An 18,962-nucleotide genomic window follows, 5' to 3' on the forward strand; every position below is an offset into this window, starting at 1 on the left:
ATTGTTGTTATTTATAAATTGTGAAATAATTTAAATAATTATTTTTGTCTATTTTAGAAGCTATGATGCTAAAGTATATAAATTGATATTTTAAGAGGGAGGCAGGAGACATTGAAATTATGTAAATGGTAATACCCAACGAGTTACACTTAAGATCCCTGATTGCCAGTTGGTTTTATAGTATATATAATAAATCTAAACTTAAAGCAGTGAATAGTTTAAGATAATTTAATAATTAAAAAGTTGTTGTTAGGGATATTTAGAGTTAAGACAATGGAAGATAATTCAATATATATCCCCAAAGAGGAAAGCAAGATTACTCTCTTTCTATATATATCTCTTATATATATTATTATTGGTTAAATGTTGGGAAAAACTGTACTAATATATAGATTGGAATTAATCTTTCAAAATCCAGTAAAAAGTATCCAAAGTTTCTGAGTCAGTGGAAAAGATAACATGGTTATAAAACTTTGGAGACCATCCCAGTTTCCCCTTCCTCCCTGAGTGGATGTTGTCTTTAAAAATGTCGATCATATTCACTTTTTACTATTGCAACTAGTTCATTGTAATTTTCTTGAGTATTGAAGCTATTTGTGCTGCCATGTTTATTAAATGTTAAGTTAAAGCTTAGACGTTGATAAAATTATGTCTATTTGTTTCAGAACTCTACTCACTAGTAATGAATCACGGTGTAGGTGCTGAAGGTCTTCTTGCAGCCCAGTCTGCACTGACGGACTCCGCTGATAACTATGGCAATGACCCCAGACTTGAACAATTGTGGGCTATGAAGGCTATGGACCATGCTGAAGTGTATTTCAATTTGCTCTGCTCAGTTGATCCTAGTAGATTAAAACTTACAGGCAAGCACAATTTCTTTATATTAAAACTTACTATACAACTTAATCATAATACAAACCTTACCCCACTGAACTTTGGAACACTCGTTTGGAACACTCAATTTCTCCCTTGTTTTCCAATTTTTTTGGAACATCAAATGGGGGAAATGCAAATGTCATTCTTAAAAAAAAATTTAATTGAAAAAAATAGTGTACCTAAATAATGTTCCAAAAGACTGAGTGGGATAGTCACAATTTAATTTGGAATATTTTTTTTTTTAATTCAGAGATTTTTCAAATATTTAAATTAAGCATAAAAAACATGTCAATAAAATCAACAAAGACAAAAACCTAAAAAATCTTCCAAATTTCAAAATAATGTTCCAACGAGGATATTTTATCCCCACTCAAAAAATCATTTTGGAACATTATAATAAGTGGGGTAAAAGTTTTTTAAGAATCAATATTACCAAATTTTTTATTTGCCCCACTGGTTATAATGTTCCAAACTGATTTTAGTGGGGAAAAAACTTTAAGAACCCACCTCAGTTTCATAGATAGATTTAATTATTTTATATTATTAACTTAAAGACAAAACTGATTTATTGATGCTACATTAAACTAATATTTTCTTATATTTATAGGATCTCTGGAATCTGATACAAAAATTTATGAACACTTCAAAGAGACATTTCCAGACCTATCCATAGGCAAGCTCACAGAATCAGATATTAAATCAGAGGATGCCAAACTAAAGTGGCGAGAATTCAGTGATTTCTACAAGGATGTTGAGGACTTTAGTTTGGGCTCTCTGCTTCGTCTAGACGCATCAAAGGATTATTCTGAAGAGAACACTATTATTGCCATTAAAATTCAGTTTTTGGCTATTGAGATCGCCAGAAACAGAGAACATTTCAACGACAGCATAAGGGATAATTTCAAACCGACTCCACGCAAACCCAAGTCCAAACAACCCCAACTGAGCGGTTTAGGAGGAGGAAGTCAGATGTCTGAAATCGAGCACGAACTACAACAGATTATTGGCGGAAGTCATCCAATGCTACAATAGCACTCTGCTTTTTTTACTTTTGTACCGTTTTTCATTTTATATGCGTGTTTTTTTTTATAACAGCCAATACTCTTTTATTTGTATGATCTCTACTATGTAGGAGAAGCAGAAAAAAATCGATTTTAATAACTCCACAGAAAGAGTAGATACTAGGAAAGTAAAACAAAACTTTTTTCTGACGTTAAATCAGAGAAGATTTTACAAATGTGCTATTATTTGTCTTTTGTTCAGAATCAAAATGTTGCTTGGGTTTCCTGATGCTGAGGGTGGAGATACAGAGGAGGCATATGATCCATCAAAACTCATTAGAGAACAAAACAGGAAAGTTGTTAATTGAATGTTTGAAAATTATAGGATTTTGGTTTATTTAAGTATAAAGTATCTAATTCATAATATTTTTAGATTATATATTAATTTCAGTTTAGTCTTTTAGATCAAGTTTAAACATAAGTAAAAGTTTCTGATCAAAAAACTAAAAATCAAACTCAGCAAAGTCCTCGATTTTACTCCAATGCTAATTATATTGTTTTATTTGAATTCTTTATTCATTTCTATTATCATATATTGATTCAACTGGAAATATAAGGATTAAGGTAAGATAAAATTAATTTAAAAATTAACATCAAATCAGGAAGAATAAGAAAAGTGGTGGATTTCAGTCAATGGGTCTATCACAGGCCGTCCTAAATGGCATCCACAAGAAGGGCTATCAAGTGCCCACACCTATCCAAAGAAAAACTATTCCCCTTATTTTGGATAATAAAGATGTAGTCGCCATGGCAAGGACAGGTTCTGGAAAGACGGCCTGCTTTCTTTTGCCCTTATTTGAGAAGCTGAAGTGTAGGACAGCGAAGACAGGAGCGAGAGCTTTGGTTATCTCACCAACAAGAGAGTTGTGCCTTCAAACTTTAAGATTCGCTAAAGAAATCGGAAAATTTACAGGTAAACTGGTTTTTTACAAAAATTCCCAAATTTTCGAACAAACGGTTTCATCTCCTTATGTTAAGAAGCATTACAATTTACAGCTTTTCAGGTTAAATATATGCTTTAGTTTTTAATTTTGTAATATATTTAAACTAGAGGACATAATTTCATTGAAAGAACTTTCCTATTCAGGCTTAAGATATGAGTGTATTCTTGGAGGAGATTCCATAGAAAAACAATTTGCTGCAATACATCAAAATCCTGATGTAATTTTCGCCACTCCTGGTCGTTTCGTCCATTTGTGTGTCGAGATGAGCCTTAAACTGGACAGTGTTCAATACGTAGTATTTGACGAGGCGGACAGGCTTTTCGAAATGGGTTTCGGTGAGCAACTGCGTGAAATGTTGTACCGATTACCTGAAAACAGGCAAACTGTCTTGTTCTCTGCCACTTTGCCCAAGTTGTTGGTTGACTTCTCCAAGGCAGGTCTCAATGACCCTACTCTTATCAGACTGGATCTTGAAACAAAAGTACCAGAAACCTTGAAAATGGCATTTTTCAACTGCCGAGCAGATCTAAAGGATGCTCTTCTACTATATTTGTTGAAGGTATATATTTGTTTATTAAATTGTTGTTTAAAGTCTAACGCCCTTTCAAAAAATTGGATTTAGTGCAGTTTATAGTAAAATGTTGCTAGAAACGATTATTTCCACAAAAAGTAAAAACTTTATAGACTGCCGATCGTTTGAAGATTTAACATAACATAAGGCTCTGTGCATTATTTGATTTTCACTAAGAGGCCACTTAAAATAATGAACGATGTTCGGGCATAACTTGTAAGTTATCCGTTTGGCAGCTAGCTGTCTTTAAAGTTAGTAGATTTAAGAGAAAGTCAATCCTAGCAATTTTTATACAGTGAACACTATAGTGCACTACAAGATATAAAAATTTAATATGTGTGAAGCTCTTTTTAACTACTTAGATTATAAATGAAAAGAAATCTTTAAAAAAAAATTTTTGTATAGGATGTGATAGAGCCTGGCGAGCAGACAGTTATATTTGCAGCCACCCGTCACCACGTTGAATATCTTCAAATCCTTCTAGAAATGGCCAACATTCCTGCAACCTACATTTTCAGTAATCTTGACCCAGCCGCCAGGAAAATCAACGTTGCAAAGTTCGCTCAGAAAGTGACCAACGTGCTTGTTGTCACTGATATTGCTGCCCGTGGTATTGATATTCCCATGCTTGATAACGTTATCAACTATCATTTCCCAGCTAGAAGCAAGCTGTTTGTGCACAGAGTTGGTCGTGTTGCCAGAGCTGGCAGGGAAGGCACTGCCTACTCATTTGTCGGGCTGGATGAGATTCCATACTTTATTGACCTTCAACTGTTTCTGGGCGGATCTACAGATGTGATTCCCCTGAATCCTGACGCAAACATTGACTGGCACAGACGTATTGGTAAAGTTCCTTCCAACGTGGGTGAGGAATACAATGAGAATATTCGAGTTTGGTACAAGAACAATGTCGACATGCAGAGGACCAAGAAAACTGCACAAAATGGATATAAACAATATTTGAAGTCAAGGTCAGATTTATTTAATTAATTTTTATTTCTAGATTTAATATAGGATTATAATAAAAAGTCATTAACCAAAAATTACCCCCCCCCCCCAAAAAAAAAAAAGTATTCTTTTAAAAACTAAAATAAAAAATGGAGTTGGGGTTGAGGCAGCCCACCACCCCCCCCCCAAAAAAAAAAAAATATTTTCTTTTTTTAAAATCGAAAAAAAATTGGTTGTGGGATTTAACTCCCCCTTTCTTAAGGGCCCCTATAGGCCTCTAGGGGCTTGTCCGCTAGTTAAAAATATAATAGCAGGTATGTAGTATGTACGTTATTGCAATCTTGTATTATTGTACACTGTAATTTTTTATTTTAAAGGATATTTAGGTAATTATTTTAAATAATATTTTAAAATTTATTAATTTTTAAGGCCTGGAGCAAGCGTGGAAAGTGTGAAGAGGAGCAGAGAATTGAAAGAAGCTGAAATTGGAGAGCACCCACTTTTGCGGGTTTCCAAAACAGACCTGGACAAGGCACAGGTTGATCTGCTACAGGCCATGAAAAATTTCCGCCCGAAAGCGACAATTTTTGAGATTTGTGGAGCTAAAAATAAAGATGCGTTTGAAGTTATGTCGTCTAAAAGGAAACGGTGTGAGCCGGTGATTGAGAGTGTGGCAAAGAAAAAGATGATTAAGCAACAGGTAATTAAGATAATACTGTTCAGGGACAAGGGACCAGGATTCTGATAAACAATTCTAAGTGAAAATGTCCCCACTTCCTCCCCCCTCCCCTTCTTACCCACTTTCCTTTAGTTACATAACAAATTAAGTTTTACGCTAACACTACGCTATTCAAATATCCAAATTTTCACCAATCGCCGCCCCTGGATACTATTAAGTTAAGAGGAATAATTTCCTCTTGAATTTTTCTGTCAGTTAAAGTTTACAGTAAGATTTTCTATTTAATTACTTTAATTGCTCTTGCTAGATTTAATTCTGTTATTTTAATCAAGGAGAAGAGCGACAATGATAATCGTGAGAAAGTTGCTCTTGACATGGGCACTGACAATGATGTCAATGATGCATTCAAAACAGTTGTCCGTGGAGCAGCACCTAGGGATCCGTGCCAGAAAAAGAAGAAAGAATGGAAGAGAGATGAGAATTATATTAAATATGAATCCCATGATAAATACGGTGAAGCTGGTTATGCATTAGATACTGGATTTTCTGCTCAGGTAACTGTTTCATCAGGTTTTAAAGGATAAAAATAAAATAAAATGATTTAAATAGGTACTGAAAACGAAAAGGCCAGACTTGACATTTTAAATCTTAATTAATAAAATTAAAGAAGATAGACAATATTTTTATTTTACAATTGCCACATCTTCAAAATTCTGGTTATATGAGTAATAAATACAATGTATCGTATACGTTACGAAAAATGACCGCTCTTTAAAATGTTCCTGCCTCCCATCTAATAAAGTTGTAACCCTTTTTTGTGTATGTGTGCTTTTTATATATATGTATAATTGTGTGTGTTGTGGTCAGTTAAATTAAAGAACTTTTACCGACATCCGGCAGACTATAAAAGAAAAAATTCAAAATGCCAAAATTCAACCTATTATTATTTTTAGTGAATTTTACTTAAGCCCAAAAATCACATAGTAAAATTAATTTTAGCTTAGGGGTTATTCAGAGTTTTATCTCAAGCTTAAAAATCTGCTTCTATAGACACCTTACTCAGCTTCCTAGCTCTCATACAAGTCATTTGAGCACAAAAAGCATGCATCAAGAACTCAAAATCAATGAAATTTGAGCTTTGTGCCCAGGGTGCCCAATTTTTAGATCTCAGCCCACAGAAGGGCTAGAAAAAAGTTCTTTAGCTTTTTGGTGATGGCAGAAGGAATAAAAAGCAGTTACCATTTGAACCCATAGTCTAAAATGACTTTAGAGTACCCTTAGGGCCCCTCATAGGCTAGAATCGAGACATTTTCCATTTTCGATTTTCAGGACTCCAGGTATGAGTCTTTGGTTTGACTTTAGCTCCCTATAAGTGGAGCTTGGGTTGAGATATTGGAGTTTTGTCTTCGATTACCTCTCACTGTGGTATCTCAGTGTACTATCCTAGCTTGGTAGCTTGATATCTCAACTATCAAAGAGCTGAGATAACTTTTAGTGAGACTGCTTCAGTAGAGGAAGGAAAAAATTCACTCAAAATGCATAATTGGTTGATTTTTGACATTTTGAATATTTTCTTTTATAGCCTGTCAAATGTGGGTAAATGTTCTTTAATCTCATTGACCGCAACAAACACTAGCATACATATGTATAAAGAGCACACACACCAAAAATATGGTTAAAACTTTATTAGAAGGGGGGCAATAGCATTTTAAAGACCGGTCATTTTTTGTAACGTATACTGTAGTAGCTACGCAGAATATTGTGTATTTGAGGAAATTTTGCTTGGAAGGGCGAAGGTACCCTTCCCCACTATAGTTTAAAAAGCTTCTTCGTGATTGAGAACCATATTGGTTTATTGGTTAGAGAGATCCTAAGCGACAGACACAACTACATACAGACATCCTGTTACTATTATATAATGATCTAACATAAACATATTTAAATGTTACTTTAGGCTAGAAATGCTGCGCTAGATTTAACAGCCGACGATGATAGGGGCTTAAGAGTAAACAAGGCTATCACAAAGTAAGTTTTTTTACTGTGGTAACCATAGTTGTGCCATTTAACCTTAATTTTTACTGTTCATTTAGCCAAAAATGTCTTAATTCATTAGTTAAAGGTGATCTATGCTCTAGTTCGGACATAGTCCTCTATACCATAATAAAATAAAATTTGTGATCTCTTAGAAGATGGCCCATTCCCATTTACAATTATTAACATTATTAAAAACACATGTTGATTAGGTAAATAAAACAACACTTTTTTATTGTTTAGATGGGACGCCAAGCAGAAGAAATATGTGAAGGTTCAAGATGATAAAAAGAAAATATTAACTGAGAGTGGAGTCTACATATCTGCAACATATAAAACAAATAGGTAACAGAAATAGACCAATACGCATGCACAATTATCTATTCATTATTAGGGTTTTGTTTTCCTGGCATACGCAGAAAAATCCCAGGGTGAGAGGGGACATTGGAATGATTTTTACACTAGTTCCCAAAGTTTTATAGTGACAATTTCTTATTCTCTTAAATACTTTGGAGACTTCTATTGAATTTTGAATGGTTGGTTCATTAAGTTGAGTGTCCAAACGTTTCAACTATAGATTTTAATCTTTAGATGGGGTCACTTTTTAATCAACTTTTGAAAACATATTTTTGGTTTAATTCATGTTAAATGATAGCAATAACTATTTTTTAAATTTCTAGTACCAACAGCTACCGGCTAGAACCATTTGATAACGTTTTGGAGCGGTTAAGAGTATTATGTGGAGATAGGTTTCGTGACTAATTTGCACCGAAGAAAGACAAAAAATGACTAAACGGCTGAGCCGCCAGCCGTTAGCCATTTACTCATAGATTACGAGATGGTTGCATTACCCCCCCCCCCCCCCCTCACCCTTTATTTAATTACAAAATTCCAAGTGTTACTGTTATATTCTAGATACAAGAAATGGATGGATAAGAGCAAGTTTGCTAATCAAGAGCATAATTCTGACGACGAGGATACCACCAAGTTTAGAAGACCGTTGCCCGCCAACCATCCTGCCATGCTGAAGGCCAAAAAGAGGTCTAAGAAGATCAAGACCAATGAGATCCTCCGGCCAGAACAGATCCTCAAGAACAGGAAAGTGAAGGAAAGAGAAAAGGAGAGACTTATGCCCAAACACTTGAAAAAGAAAAATAAACGTTAAACTCTTCAATAATATTTTTTTTAATGAAAATTTCTTTGTTTCAGATTATTTTTCAAATGTCAATGTTGTCATAGCAAGTGATTTATTGACAAAAGAAAAAAATGTCCAGATCTAATCCAAATATTTTGATAAGTGGAACACCTGGAGTAGGAAAGTCTTGCCTGGCAACCTTGCTTGCACAGAAGTCCGGCCTTACTCTAATCAATGTTGGTCAGTTTGCCAAGGTAATACCTCTAGGTACAGGTTTAGTGATTTTAAAAGTAACTCTTTTCAAATGCTGTACAGAATTGATGCATTTATGCTGGACGTCAAAATATTTTCAATGTTTAAATGGATATTATGACAAGGGAAAGTTTAGGTTGATCAGTTATTGGTCAGTTTGTTTATCCAGTAGGAGGGGAGAGGATGGGGTAAAGTAAAAAGATGAGGGGGTGGGGGAAGGGTGTCGTTATTTTAGCCATCGTTTCACTTTATATTATTACATGTAAGATCCAGGTAATAATAAATCCTATAATGCTTGTTCAGTTTTAATAATTGATAGGTACCTATTCTAGATCTATATTTTAGTGTGTGGAAAGTTTATTGATTTGGAATAAAATGCCTACTACCTATCCTATTATATAAAGTAGTAAGCCTCTTTTTGTCTGTAGCGAAGGATCGCTAAGCCGATTTGTTTCTTCTTTACTGTGAAACTTCTTGTAAGTCCAGGGAAGGGTTTTTAACTATTTTGGAGGAAATATCTCCACCCTCCAAATAAAAATGATCCTCCCCCCCCCCAAAAAAAAAAAAAAAAATTTTTTACTTTTTCTCTTAAAAACTTTTATTGGCCCTAGAGGCTTCTAGGGGCGTAGCCTTCAGTTACTTTAATAGCGAAAGGGTTGTCACAAAATTTTTGTGAATGTTAGTTTGTCCGTCTGATTTGTTGAACTTTGCTTTAAATGGTGTTTTCATCCTTGTTTTATATAAATACTTTAGAGGATAACGAACCCTCAGAGTTAAGTTTTACTTCATAGCAATAATTTCAGAGATCATAGGCAACACAAACATTGCGGACAAATATCCTGTTACTTTGTAAGATAAAAAAAAAACGATAATGAATAATAGTATTAGTTTTTTAAAACAAAGAAAAGAAGTACCGGCTAACTATTCACTAAATATTTTTGGTAGATTCTTATGATTTGTTAGTGGAGCACATTTACCCCTATCCCAATTAAACTATAAAAACGTAATTTTAACCTTGCAGGGCCATACTCTTTACAACTCCTTAGGTAAAAACATTATTGGGGCGGCATTCTCATTCAATTTCAAGTGATCTTTTAGAGAAGCTAAAACATAATCCGCTTGTAATGTGATGCCCACTGGAGTATGAAATAAGGTAACATTCAAACAGACAACCAACCCTTTTTATTGCACTACCTTTGTCTGAAAGTTCTAACTGCACATGATGTCACATACCAGACATAATAGCAGTATGTACCATTTGTAGCGTCTAGTATGACTGTGAGGGACAGGCTTAAACCCGACACTCAACGACAGCAAGCAGGCACGCTATCATTTACGCTAATGCTGTGGGTTGCTCGCGAAGTTTACAAATTTTGTTGTTAGTAAAGGCCAGCATATCGAGCCTTAAAAATTACAACTGCGATATTAATTCATCTAATAAGAGTTTTACAGGAGTTAATTTCTAACATTAAAATAAAACAAAAATTAAAGTACATGCTTATTTTTTTTAATATCATATATTTCATAGCAATATTTCTGTAATATTTTAGTAAAGCTTAACAATTAACTTTTTTTTAGTTCTTATACAGTTAGGGAGTTGAATCCATTTTTATAGAAGCAGAAATATAATCTATGATTATGGTTTGGACCCTCTAAAACTGCAATCTACCCTTCTACTTTCCCCTCTCTTGGTGAAGATATTTTTAACGCCGATACGATTTTTGAAATATAAGATTCCACTTTTGTCTCTCTTGTTGAAGATATCTTCACCAAGAGAGGCAAAAGTGGAATCTTAAATTTCAAAAATCGTATCGGCGTTGAAGATATCTTCATTAAGAGAGGGGAAAGTGGAATCTTAAATTTAAAAAATCGTATCGGCGTTGAAGATATCTTCACCAAGAGAAGGGAAAGTAGAATCTTACATTTCAAAAATCGTATCGGCGTTGAAGATATCTTCACCAAGAGAGGGGAGAGTGGAAAGGTAGATTACAGTTTTAGAGGGTCCAAACCATAATCATAGATTATATTTCTGCTTTTATAAAAATGGATTCAACTTCCTAACTGTTATAAACACTGCATAGTTCTTTAGAATTGGTTAAAACATCACATTGAACAATACATTTGCGATAAAAATTACAATGCATAACTAGATTTAGCACCTTCTAGAAGATTATGTATTTATAGCTCTTTTAATTCAAAGTTTGTCTATATATATTTACTAGCTGAGACGCCCCAAAGTTGCCCCCCTCCTCCACTTTCAATTTAGCCTTAAAAAGAAAAAGTTTTGCACCCATGTGGGAAGTAAAAACCAGTCATACAGTTGCGCCGCCTAGCGGGACTTACAAAATATTTTTGGTGATTTTCTTGGTAGGTACCCTCCCCCCAAATAGCTATAACCTTCCCAGGACCTGTAAGAAGCTACCCTGTAAATGAGAACTATATCGGTTCAGTGTTTAGCATGATCCTTTGGTACACACAGACAGACAGACACACAGTTTCTTGTTACTTTTATAGTGTGGTATGCGGCAGCTCTGGACCATGCAGAAACCAAGACATTATAGTGATGCTACGCACCTAGCTAAATCCTGTTATTCTACAATTGTAAAGCCACCTGAAAATATGTCAGATAACGGTACTGATTTCATCTCTCAGTTGTCCTGCAAACGGAGGGAGGGGTGTTACCCCTCCCTCCCCCATCTTAAGCACCGGAACCTTCCCCTTCAACCACCAAGTTATCAGCACCACCTCAACCCTGAGGATAAAGGATCTAAACCTGCCCTCATCTGATAGAATCACCCCCACACAGACTGTTGTTGTCACAAGTAATCATCAAACCTTCCCTCTTTAGTACCCAGACCTACCACTCAACCCCTCTATGCTTATCTACCTATTGTGCTGCTCCATGGGCTATCCTGCCTGCCCCAGACAGGGATAGCCATCTACCTAACCATTGCAACTATCTATGTTTTACTGTATGATTTATCTTTAACTATCTTTATTCCTAATCCATATGTATTTATATTATGTTGTACAAGTTTAGTTATCCTTAAACCTGCAATAAAGAAACAACTGAATAGACTATGTTTATTATTTAGTGATTGCTAGAGAAGCGTAGCTTCTCTATAGTATAGGTGTCCACGTCTGTTCACACTGCCGTAGTCTTTATTCGAACTCTGGTGTCTGCCATTTACCCTAGGCGGATACCACAATAGGAGGATAAATGCATACTTTTAAAAACCACATCATTTATATCACATACATACAGTACATGAATATACATTTCAAGCACCACCTTTCATGGACAATATATTATTATGGATAGAAAGCAATGTGACACCAACACTATCAGAGAGAAGGAATATTTAGAAACCAATATCTGGTAATGGTGCCTCCCAATACTTGTGGTCAATCTGTAAATCCTTATCCATGGGAGGAAAGTAATAATCAACAAGTTTGCTCTGTTCACCATAGTTTGTTAGCATTGTCTTGCTGATGCTGCCCTTCAATTCACCAAGTTTGTTTATTATAAAAATTCTTTCCCTAAAATAAAAAATGATTAAATGAATGAAATAAAACATTTTGCTAACTGAAAAAGATAAAAGAAAGGCAATTGCATAAATTGAAGTAAAATAACATTTAGTTTATTTTTATGGCCTATTTCCCTAATCTGTAAAACTTATTTTATTTTGTCCTAACGTCTCAGAGCTTCGCTTTTTACCTTGGAATGCCAACTTTTTGATAAGCCTCGATATCATTTGGCCTGTTACCATATCCTGCTACGTATGGCGTGGGTCCACTAACAAATATGTTTGTTTCATAATAGTTATCTTTTTTGAGTATTGCTTAGAGAGTTTGCTAATGAATGAATATGTATTGCAATGAAATTTAAAACTATATTAATGGGTTTGTATAACTTTGTGTTTTGATTCAATCCTAAAACTAAGATAAATCAGACAATGCTTTGATATAAGTAGTAAGGGGTTTTTGTTTTTCCGTCAAGATCTCACCAACATCTCAACCGAGTCCTCAAGTTTAGAGAATCTTTACAGAGCTCATGGAATGGTTTTAGGCTAATAAAAAGCAAAATTTAAATCTTTGAAATGTTTGACAATATTTGAATGTTTTCTCCTTTCTCCAAGATGCTAGGGTAATTTATGAATTAACTAACCAAATGAAACATTCCTGAAAAGTTGTTTGAGATGCATTAGGCACTGAATTTTAAAAACCTCTGGTTGTCTGTCTATCACCTCTTTCTTGAAAGCCCGGAAAGCACCTTCTGGATTTAGGAAGAGTGGACCATGTGGAAGACTTAGTTCACCTTGTTGGAGACTTCGAATATAATCTCTTGTAGCTCCAGCCTTTAAATAGGTTTTAGTTTTAGTGTATTAGACAATAGTTGAGCATAAAAATTATTTTTTTATTCTAATTTTAACCCATTTTTAGCCATTGTGGATATTAAATCATCTTGAAAGATAACTAACTAATTTTTTTCTTCAAAAATAAGACTTTGCAACGTTTTATAGATGAATAAATATATATTTTATTATAAATGCTTATAAGGTTATTTTGTTTGTCTACTTTATGGAAATTCACATAGCTCCTGGGATTATTATGGGCTATTTTACTGGCTTCCTTCCCCGAGCTGCTATGGGCGTATTAATTATATATATAAAAGTCTATAAATTAATATTTCTGACCTAATGATTTGATGATCTAAGGGTGAGGGATAAAATGCGAGAATCTAACAAACATGGCCATAAACAAAAATGCGTGTAGGTATTAATAGAGGTCATTAAAGTAAAACAAGGATGACAACATCCATAAGTAGCGAAGCACAAAAATTATGTATACGATTTTAAAGATTAGTTGTCAAAAACATATATTAGGGAAAAATCACGAAACCTTTTCAATATTTGTTTTTAATTTTTTAATACTTATATAATATCAGTACTATGACTAACAGACTGACGGTCAAAGTAAATTGGATGATCAAAACAACGGGAAATTTAATTTTGATATATTTAACTAAAAAAAATTTGAAATTGGACCATAAACACCAAAGATATCAGGAAAAATGAGAAAAATATAAAAATAGCCAAAAACCTGCAAAAAGGCAGTCTGACCGCCATTGATGTTTCCTTGAAAAGACAGGAAATTTAATTTTGATATCTATAACTGACAAAATTTTGGAAATCGGACCATAAACACCAAAAGTATGGATAAAAATACAAAAATAGCCTAAACCTTGCTTAAAGGCAGTCTGACCGTCATTTTTTTTATGAGATGACAGGAAAGGGGGGGGGGTAAAATGTGGTGACTCGTCACACGACATACCAGCAATTTTATTTTGGGTGCTACTCCCTTAGTTTTAGAGATAATTGGATGAAATCTTTTGGGCTGGGTCACTAAATACCCCAACTATTGGTATCTTTCAAAAAAAACGGCGGCGGGACCGCCGCTCCCGCCGCCCGCCGCCGTTTTCCGCCGCCATCAAAAAAAAAAATTTATTGCATTTCTCGCCGAATTAGGCAATTTGGAATTATTTGAGGCCATGTTATTTTTTTCAAATTCTCGTTTATCAAGGTATATCTTAAATTCAGTGGTACTCCTGTGCTTTAAAAGATATTGAAACAAAATATTTTTAGGTAGGTCAGTAACAAATGGCAGAGGTACGGCCGCGGAAAACGGCGGCGGGACCGCCGCTCCCGCCGTTAGCCGCCGTTTTCCGCCGCCACCTAAAATTTTTTTTATTGTATTTCTCGCCGAATTAGGCGATTTAGAATCATTTGAGACCATGTTTTTTTTTCAAAAATTTTCCCCTTATGACTAACACCTTAAAAGATGAAAGATTATGTTTAAAAAAAAAAAAAAATTTGGTGGCGCCGGAAAACGGCAGGGTTGCTTGTAAGGGGAAAAATTTTTGAAAAAAATAACATGGTCTCAAATGATTCCAAATTGCCTAATTCGGCGAGAAATGCAATAAAATTTTTTTTTGGTGGCGGACGGCGGGAGCGGCGGTCCCGCCGCAGTTTTCTTAATTCAAATATTTTTTACTTACCAACCTAAAAAGATTTTGTTTCAATATCTTCAAAATCACAGGAAAATTACTGTATTTAAATATAAAAAAGTCCCCCCGCAGGGTTGCTTGTAAGGGGAAAAATTTTTGAAAAAAATAACATGGTCTCAAATGATTCCAAATTGCCTAATTCAGCGAGAAATGCAAAAAAAAATTTTGGTGGCGGCGGAAAACGGCGGTGGGCGGCGGGAGCGGCGGTCCCGCCGCCGTTTTTTTTAAAAGATACCAATAGTTGGGGTAATTAGTGACCCAGCCCAAAAGATTTCATCCAATTATCTCTAAAACTAAGGGAGTAGCACCCAAATTAAAATTGCTTGTATGTCGTGTGACGAGTCACCACATTTTACCCCCCCCCCCCCTTTTATTTTGATATCAAAAACTGAAAAAAATTTGGAAATTGGACCATATGCACCAAAGATATGGAGAAAAATGTGAAAAATACAAAAATAGCCTAAAACCTGCTAAAAAGCGGTCCAACCGCCATTGATGTTTTATAGTTAATTGGGCTCCTTAATAATGGGAATGTTGTCAAAAAATTTCAGCCTTTTATCTTTTATAGGAGCCAAGATAATCACGTTTCCCCCAAACTAAGACAGACGGACATACAGACAGACGGACATTTCAAATTATAGAGTAGCTTCGCTACTAAAAATGTTACTGAGTTAACCACGAAGGGAAAGAGAATTAAAGAAATGCTACACATCTTTAAATGTAAAGAAATTTTAACCTTTCTTCCAAGTATTCATACAATCAATTTGAATTCTTATTGTAAAAGAATATTTTACATGAATAGTCTGAGAATTTTATAAATTTAGATTTCATTTTTAGCTTTAGAGATGAATGATTTATTGTTTAAACAAGGAAAATTTAGACCAAAAGTTAATCAATATAGATATTTATTTTTTAGTAAATTTGCAATATTAAAAAAAATATATAATAAAATATTCAAAAGTTTATTTTGACTGTCAAAATATCAAACTTTCACATTTAAATATTTCTAAAATGTAAGTGATATAAGAGAATATAGTAGGTTCACATAAGTTTTTTTTCTTTCTGGGTAAGTAAAATTATTATTTTTCTATTTATAAAACACTGGTGTAATTTTATTCTTAATCATTTTCTAAACTAGGTTTGTCTCAATAAATTCCCAACCGTCCCAAAAACTAATTCAAATATTTCTAACCTGGGAAATAGATCTTGCAGACAAATAGAGAATTTGATAACCATTACTGGAGATTCTGGAGTAGAGTCTTGTCACCTCCTCTTGGGCCCAGTCATGCATACCTTATGATAATAACAACAAGTTAATGAAGGGAAGGGTCAATGTAGTTAATTTTATCTTCCCCCTTTTTAAATAAACAACAGTCCTTTAAAGTCCTTTTATATAAAGTAGTAAGTTTTTTTTGTCTAAAACTTAAAATTTCAATATGTACTGATCCGATATAGTTCTCCATTTTGGAGAAGCATAGTATAGGTCCTGGGATCGGTTTAGGCTATTTTTAAAAAATCAAAAACAGTGCCTTTAGATGCTAAGGGAGCACCAGTATTATGTAAGAAAAAAAAGAAATTTCTATATAAACATATTTTTAAATTAGTAGTGTTGAGTATAATCTTTAAAAATCCTAACAGACAAAATAGATTATTGAGTAGTTATGCTCATGAACCAATAACCTACCAATCATGGGTAGAATCATTCCTCTTACATCACTCTTAGTAATAGTACCATCAATATCACTGATAATAATCTTTGTACTTTGCTCCCACACAAATATACTGCAGGAACATCTAGTTGTACCTGAAAAATAAAATAAATTCAAATTTTTTTTGAATAGGTACCAACTGTGTTTTTAGACTTTTGCTGACTTGAATTAAAGTAAGAAAAGTATTTCTCTTCTCTTACATGCATAATATAACAAAAATACATGACAAAGAATAAAAGCCTAATTGATAAAAAGTGAGCTATAATGAATAAGTGACTTTTGAACAGCATAATATTTACAACAATTTTCCGTCTTCTATCTGTATTAGTGGCTAAGAAAAACACATTTTATCTTTAGAATTTTGATGTCCTTAATAGCATTACTTATTGACTAATGGACCAAGTTCCAAGTTAGTTGAAGAGTAAATGATTATTGTTCGGTATAAACAAGTTAAATAACAGATCATGTGGTAAAGATATAGAATGCTCTTTGTTAAGGGGTATTGTAAAAAAAGTCTGGTTTTTATCACATTTACCTCATATTGACTTGCACGGTCAAACTGAGAATTATATAGTAGCTTTGCAACTAAAAAAAAATGTAGAATGGTACCAATCTTTAACTTTTGCTTATATTTTTGCCTGGCTATGCACTTTAATCAATAATTCATGAGTTGACAATTTCTAGAAAATATACTGAAAAACTTAGATAGTTTGCAGCGCTCAGTCTCTATACTTTTGGTCACACATTCTTTTTATTTACTTACATTGCACACACATACACATATCTATACACTGCACACAGACAGACTCACACACACACTTACACACACTGCATTATCTAGGATTTATGTGCACCAATGTTAACCATGATTGCAGGTTCAGGTTAAGCCATCAGGATTAGATTTGCAAGGATGGAAACATTTACTGACATTTATTGAATTTAATTGTGTCATGTTATGATATTTGATTTATTACATTGAAGACAACAGGAAGAAAATATTGGAAATTCCTCTAACATTTTCAATTTTTAATGTTTTGAATTGGTATTTTCAAATTAATAATCAAAGTAAAAATAAGTTTATAGAAGAATGGTTTATACAGTTTTTAAACTAATTGCTATTAGATAAAGAATACTAGGACAGTTACATCAGATGATAGCAAAGATATCAAAACTGGTATTAAAAGGAACAAAAATAGGAAGTTTGGTAAGGTAGTCTGATTTAAAGAGGGTAAAAGTAAACATGTAAAGTTCATAGATAGAAATAGGGAAATATTAACTGTTTTGTCAAATGAAAAATTATGTCAAGAATTACTTACCTTGATATTGAGTGGTTACACTGAATTCTGCTTCATTTAAACCAGGCTTTAGATTATACTCTTCCTGTAGTTCCCTTTCTGTTAGTTTCAGAGTTAATTGTTTTTCTTCAGATTCATTAGGAACTGTTTCATTTTCTTCACAGTCTTCTGATTTATCTTCAGAGTTTTTTAATGATTCAAGTTTTTGGTCAAGTTCTTTCTTTATATTTGTACTGTGCTTTTTGATAGATTTTGAAGCTCTAGATAAAGATCTGTAAGTTTCTTCGTTTGATGAACAATCATTTGATTTTTTTTCCCTAGAAAAATTATAAAGTTAACAAGTTGAGGGGTGCCAATGATTATTTAAGCACAGCTAATTTAAGTAGAAAAAATTTAGTGCAATGATGGATGTATGTAGCACAATTATAGAGTAGCTTCTTTAACTTATTATAACATCAGTTGAGTTATAATATATATAGCTGAATTGCTTATGGAAAATCATAACTTAGGACAAGTTCATAATATCAGATGGTTGTTTTTCATGACTAAATTACATTGTTATGTTTAGTCCCCAACTAAAGAAAAGTTCTTTCTAAATGCATTTTAATTGAGTATAATCTATATTTCTCACCTATTTTCTGGTCTGACTAAATGATCACTTGTATGTACAGCTTCACTCACACTTTCACTCTCTTCCTCCTCCTGATGAACTGATTCAAAATATGCCAGGCCATAATCATCAAGTTGCATCTGCTTGTCTAGTTCAACTCCATTTATCTCAATATACACTCTTTTCTCTTTGGCTCTGAGCACCCCCAGCTTGCCAAATTTTACATAGAATGGAGTTGATAGATAAGTTCCATCGTGTTGCTTCACAAATACTATGTCAATGGCACCTAAAATATATTGTTATTATTAAACTTAAATTATCAATATTCTTTAAAATAAAATCAACTTTTTTCTCTATTTTTTCTCATATGGAACATAATCACATATAAATAAATTTAGGGATCTAAAAGGATAAGACAATGGCCGATAAATTTATGTACATCCTCAGTGACTATACACAAGATTACCCCTTCTGTAGATTACAATTTAGTGGTTTAAACGTTTGGACACTCAACTGAATGAACCAACCAATCAAAATTAGTTAGATATTTTAACAAGGAACCAACGCACATCCTCCTTCATCCCTGGGTCAGAAATTGACCAAGAATACTAAAATTATACAGTTTCCTTAGTTTTATATTTTGATGCATTTATTTATATAAAAGTTTTTCTTTTTTTGTCGTGCAGAGAATGATCTATGAAACTGAAAGCACACTTTATTATATTATGTATGAAATATTATCTCTGGGGAGACAAAGCCCACCATCTTTTTTTCTTTTTTTTTA

The 18,962-nt window shown here is 33.6% G+C and overlaps 4 protein-coding genes across 6 annotated transcripts in view; 3 read left to right on the plus strand and 1 right to left on the minus strand.

The window, feature by feature from the left end:
- Positions 1-2,141, plus strand: LOC145316387 (protein PBDC1). Its single transcript, XM_080156839.1, has 2 exons — positions 1-863; positions 1,484-2,141. Exons 1-2 carry the CDS (start codon positions 683-685, stop codon positions 1,906-1,908), a joined length of 606 nt encoding a protein of 201 aa, XP_080012965.1. The 5' UTR covers positions 1-682; the 3' UTR covers positions 1,909-2,141.
- On the plus strand, positions 2,103-8,320 carry LOC145316384 (ATP-dependent RNA helicase DDX54). The gene is made up of 9 exons (XM_080156836.1): positions 2,103-2,233; positions 2,544-2,850; positions 3,025-3,440; positions 3,858-4,423; positions 4,830-5,100; positions 5,412-5,633; positions 7,034-7,104; positions 7,354-7,455; positions 8,026-8,320. Exons 1-9 carry the CDS (start codon positions 2,147-2,149, stop codon positions 8,273-8,275), a joined length of 2,292 nt encoding a protein of 763 aa, XP_080012962.1. The 5' UTR covers positions 2,103-2,146; the 3' UTR covers positions 8,276-8,320.
- Ak6 (adenylate kinase isoenzyme 6) overlaps positions 8,319-18,962 on the plus strand; it is a 20,149-nt gene continuing 9,505 nt past the window's right edge. For all 3 annotated transcript variants that reach the window (XR_013878451.1, XR_013878452.1, XM_080156840.1), the window contains exon 1: positions 8,319-8,499. Coding sequence is in view for 1 of the 3 variants with exons in the window: in XM_080156840.1 (XP_080012966.1) it covers positions 8,377-8,499 (123 nt within the window). In the remaining 2 variants the exon portion in view is untranslated. The remainder of the gene's footprint in view (positions 8,500-18,962) is intronic.
- Positions 11,469-18,962, minus strand: part of LOC145316385 (phosphatidate phosphatase LPIN3-like) — a 9,752-nt gene continuing 2,258 nt past the window's right edge. The window contains exons 2-8 of the mRNA XM_080156837.1: positions 18,200-18,464; positions 17,590-17,885; positions 16,249-16,368; positions 15,757-15,857; positions 12,680-12,855; positions 12,216-12,293; positions 11,469-12,037 (exon numbers count right to left, since the gene is read on the minus strand). Of these exons, the coding sequence (XP_080012963.1) occupies positions 11,860-12,037; positions 12,216-12,293; positions 12,680-12,855; positions 15,757-15,857; positions 16,249-16,368; positions 17,590-17,885; positions 18,200-18,464 (1,214 nt within the window). The 3' untranslated portion in view covers positions 11,469-11,859. The remainder of the gene's footprint in view (positions 12,038-12,215; positions 12,294-12,679; positions 12,856-15,756; positions 15,858-16,248; positions 16,369-17,589; positions 17,886-18,199; positions 18,465-18,962) is intronic.

This window comes from Acartia tonsa, chromosome 4 (genome assembly GCF_053477335.1).
Source record: "Acartia tonsa isolate MP-2025a chromosome 4, ASM5347733v1, whole genome shotgun sequence".
NCBI lineage: Eukaryota > Metazoa > Arthropoda > Copepoda > Calanoida > Acartiidae > Acartia > Acartia tonsa.